This window comes from Asparagus officinalis, chromosome 4 (assembly GCF_001876935.1).
Source record: "Asparagus officinalis chromosome 4, Aspof.V1, whole genome shotgun sequence".
NCBI classification, from domain to species: domain Eukaryota; kingdom Viridiplantae; phylum Streptophyta; class Magnoliopsida; order Asparagales; family Asparagaceae; genus Asparagus; species Asparagus officinalis.
Genome location: NC_033797.1, coordinates 68,843,739 through 68,847,980, shown reverse-complemented (window position 1 = coordinate 68,847,980; position 4,242 = coordinate 68,843,739). Strand labels below are relative to the sequence as shown.

General features: G+C 45.7%; 1 protein-coding gene across 1 annotated transcript in view; it reads left to right on the top strand.

The window, feature by feature from the left end:
- The window catches only part of LOC109838876 (AP-4 complex subunit epsilon), a 49,200-nt gene continuing 46,157 nt past the window's right edge, over nucleotides 1,200-4,242 (top strand). Inside the window, 4 exon segments of the mRNA XM_020407306.1 lie at nucleotides 1,200-1,371; nucleotides 1,743-1,906; nucleotides 1,954-3,594; nucleotides 3,816-4,100. Coding sequence (XP_020262895.1) covers nucleotides 1,200-1,371; nucleotides 1,743-1,906; nucleotides 1,954-3,594; nucleotides 3,816-4,100 — 2,262 coding nt within the window.

Here is a 4,242-nt window from a genome sequence, read left to right as displayed (position 1 = left end):
ACAGTAAAGTCTGTCTCGCTGGCGAGACAGCAAACACTGTCTCGCTGGCGAGACAGTTCATATCTGTCGATTTCTTTTGAATGATTTTCTCTATGTTTGGATATCTCTTAGCATTTTTTGATGCCTACAGATACCCCCTCCAAAGTATTCCAGACTCATTCTTTTATAGAGGAGCCTGGGATACTTTGGATAAGATAGGTTTTACTTACGATCCCTTCAATGCTCGGCTGAGTAGATCGTGTGGAAGGACTTGTAAATGGCTTCAATGCTTGATCTCTTCTGCAGTTCTTTGTAGAATAGCTAATACTTCTCCGGCACTGCGTTTATCGCTCGACCGTTGTTGAGATCTTGAATTGAAGTTGGTATTTCCAGATTGATGCTCGTTTGTCTCTCAAAAGTTCGTCAGGTTATCCTTAAGAATATTCAGATTAATATTCTCCAGAAACTTCCTGTTGAGGGTAGGAATACAGTTTAGACTCGTGTACCCATTGGAGTATCCCTCTGTATCGCATTTGGGCTTTTGACTAAGCAAATATCCACTGTCTCATGCTATGAGGTAGTGTTTGTTGTCTCATAGTGCGAGACAGAAGGGTTTGCTGTCTCGCTCAGCGAGACAGAGTTTTCTGTCTCGCTCGACGAGACAGCGTTTTCTGTCTCGCTCAGCGAGACAGCGTTTTCTGTCTTGCTCAGCGAGACAGCGTTTTCTGTCTCGCGCTGCGAGACAGTCAGTATATAAGTCGGACTTAGGGTTTTTTGATCTTTTCACGTCGGGTTTGGGGCGATTTCTGGCGACTCTCCGACGATTTTCCGACTTTTTTCTGCAAGTTCTCGGCTTCCCTTTGCTCTCTTCGTTTCTGATTTGAGTGGGGTTGTTGTTTGGGGATAATCAACTCGGATTTCAAAGGTTCGTTGACCCTCTTCTCTTTCAAATCTTGATTTTCTTCTCCTTCACGTTTGCATGCACTGTTTCAACTTTTCACGTGGGGTTTGGGGCGATTTCTGGCGATTCTCCGACGATTTTCCGACTTTTTTCTGCAAGTTCTCGGCTTCCCTTTGCTCTCTTCGTTTCTGATTTGAGTGGGGTTGTTGTTTGGGGGAGACTTTACTCGGATTTTGAAGGTTTGTTCACTCTCTTTCTTTAAAAATCTCAACTTTCCTTGACTGTGACTTTGCATGCAATGTTTCTGGCGCATATTGTGATGTATTTGAGTGTTATCCTTGTTGATTCTGAGCTCGAAACCCTAATTTTCTTATTGGGTTTCAATGTAGTTTGCGCACTCATCATGTCGCCGCGTCGATCCAGAGGTTCCCGAGGCCGTTCGACTGCTCAGTCCCCTGAAGAGGCTGCTCCTGTTGCCGCTTCGCATGGGGGTACGTTTCTTTCACCCTTTCACGAATTTAAATACTGTATTTCGTCAATTTCATATATATGTACCTGTATTTGCATGCAGATCCTCGTTTGTATCCTTTGAGATACCCTCGAGAAGAGCCGGTATCCTCCTTTGAGGGGATCGACGCTTAAAAGTGTTTGTTTTGCTTGGACAAAACACACTTCATAATACACAGGGGCGATTTCATATCATCCCACGTGTGTTGAAAGGTTTTGATATGCCGTTATAATGTCCGTGCATAGTAACGCATATCTCCTTTATACATATGGTAGATGGAAAATCGTCACACCTGTTATGAGATAGCGACTATATCTTATGGAGTAAGATATACCGTTTTCTCTAAAATTTTAGGACTATACTTACACAGCTTATGTGTATCTCCTGTATCAGTCCATTTTCCTGCCACAATCTTCACCGTCGATGCAGTTACGGGCCAGAGTAGTGTCACTCATTCTTATTATGAGGGGATACCGTTAATCGAGTCTGCTCCTCAGTTCAAGTCAGAGGGAGCTATCGTATCCTACGACGATTAATCACTGACGCAACCTTAATTTCGGAGCAGGACTCAAACCAATGTATAAGGAAACCAGACTTCTTATTTGGTGACTCCATAAAGGATCCGGCGATTGTTTTCTGCAAGCCTGCGCAGTGGTTACACGAGGATGGTTCGTCATTTCTGTACTTGCCTTTTATGTGGTTACACGAGGATGGTTCGTCATTCCTGTACTTGCCTTTTATCCCTCGAGAGCATTCACTGTTAAAGTTCAGGAACTTATCGGTTGGACGTGAAATGTTCTGGAGATTAACAGAAAACCACGAACGTATTCATTGTGGTTTCATCGGGAAAGAGGCTACTCCAGGTTCCAGTGAAAGAGCTTCTATACGAGGGCTTCATCCAGGTGTCTTAGGCCAAGACAATATACCTCAGAATGAAAAAACAGCGCAGGCCAACACTGTGAAGAATCGTTTGGCTGCAATGAAGAAGAAATTACCCCACGAGAGTTTCAGATGTTATGGATGGGTCCATTATTATGGGGATAAATGGTGGTGGACCAGAATGACTCGATATGTGTTGAACCGTTGGGGGCGAGAGTTAGCAGAACTAGGGTTGGAAGTCCCGATCCGTGCCAGCATGCATGGTCTGCAAATTAGTGTAGGTCATTTCCTCCGTTTGTTCGAGATCTATAATCCTGACACTAATACGTTCTTCACCAAGAACGGGGAGCTCGGGTTACCATTGCACGAAATGATGAAGGTGTCTGGCTTGCCCATAGGCGATGTTCCATATCAAGAGTTCTTCCCAACCACCAGTCAGCTTAATAAGATGAAGGATCGGTCATCTGTGACCCACGAGACTTTATGGGAGCTGACTTGTCATTATCATATAGCTATGGCTGAGATGGAAACCAAAGCTAGGAAGAAATCTCCCCAGGTCAGCTTAAAGCAATTCGCCGATTATCTATTCAAGAACCTGGAGGATCGATCGGGAGAGGTATGTGGATTATCTCCTTTGAGCCCGGGTGACATCAATCGGCTGTTGGAGAAAACAAACGCACAATCTTACACTTCTCATTCAGAAGATGGGTTTTCGCACGGAACTAAATTCCGCCCTTATCTGTGGCAAGCTAGTGTTCCGATTCGCCCCACTACTCTGCTGGCTGGCTTTCTGGCCATATGGTTGAAGAGATGTGTAGTTCCTCACCAGTCATCCGACGCTATGCCAATGGAAGTGTTGTATCCAGCCGTCCAGTTAGCCACAGGTCGCAGATTATCCTTGCTTCCTGCTATGGTGGCGGCTATTCACAGTGGGTTACGGCAGTTAGTTTCCGCATTCACGCAAGAGAAAAAGAAACCCTCTGCCAGTATATCTGTTCCGAAACTAGAATTACCCTACACTTATTTGATGACATGGTTGGTTCTGCACCGGCCAGATTTAATGGAAGCTCCTGAGACGGTGGATCCTAGTCTTCCTCTTTTACAGACCCTTGAGGGTTGCAAATGGATCAACCATCGATGGCCGGACATAACGAGGCAGTTCAAAATTCATAAGTGTTGGAAATTCTTCCCTTGCTTCCCTCGGTTCTCCGGCACTTACAACACAACTTTATTGGATGCTGAAGACCCGAGGCAGAACCGTACTGTTCTAGATGTCGGATGTTTCAGATGGCTGATGAATATCCGACCTGGATATCTGTTGTTCAGGGTAAGGGACGTTTGCCACATTGAGCCCTATCTTCCATGTCGATTTGCCCGTCAATTCGGCTATGACCAAATTTATATCGGCAACCCGAATCGTCACCTTAGCTTTCGAGGTGGACTTATTGACGGGGCGAGAGCTTGGTTTTGGAGTATTGCCGGCTGCACAAATGTTAAATTCGATCTCCCTTTAGAGCGCCTCTACGGATGACCTTCCTCTTTTGTAAGTGGTTGATTGCCGCTAATATCGTCACTCGACGTGGGAGAGTATCGGACTCAGAGGAAGAGGCAGCTCCGCAGCAAGCGACAGAGGCGACTCATGAGGCTATGGTGTCGACTCGAGGAAAAGAGGCTGCTGAATCCTCGAGAAAAGGAAAGGAACCGGTTCTTCCAGCTGGTAGTGAAGAGGAATTTGATAGTGAGGAAACGGAGACTTCTGAAGAGGCGGGTGAGACTGGCTCGAGTTCTGATGAAAGAGCTGGTCTCCCTGATTCTTTCTTTGAAAGGGGACTTGTAAGACATTCCGTCGCTTCGGCCCAACCACAAGTTGCTCCGAAAAAATGGGGAGAGAGAGTCGTCATGACCTATCCTAATCGGATGACGGTAGACGTTCTCAGTGGAGACGAAGAGGATGAAGAGGATACAGTGCCTCTTG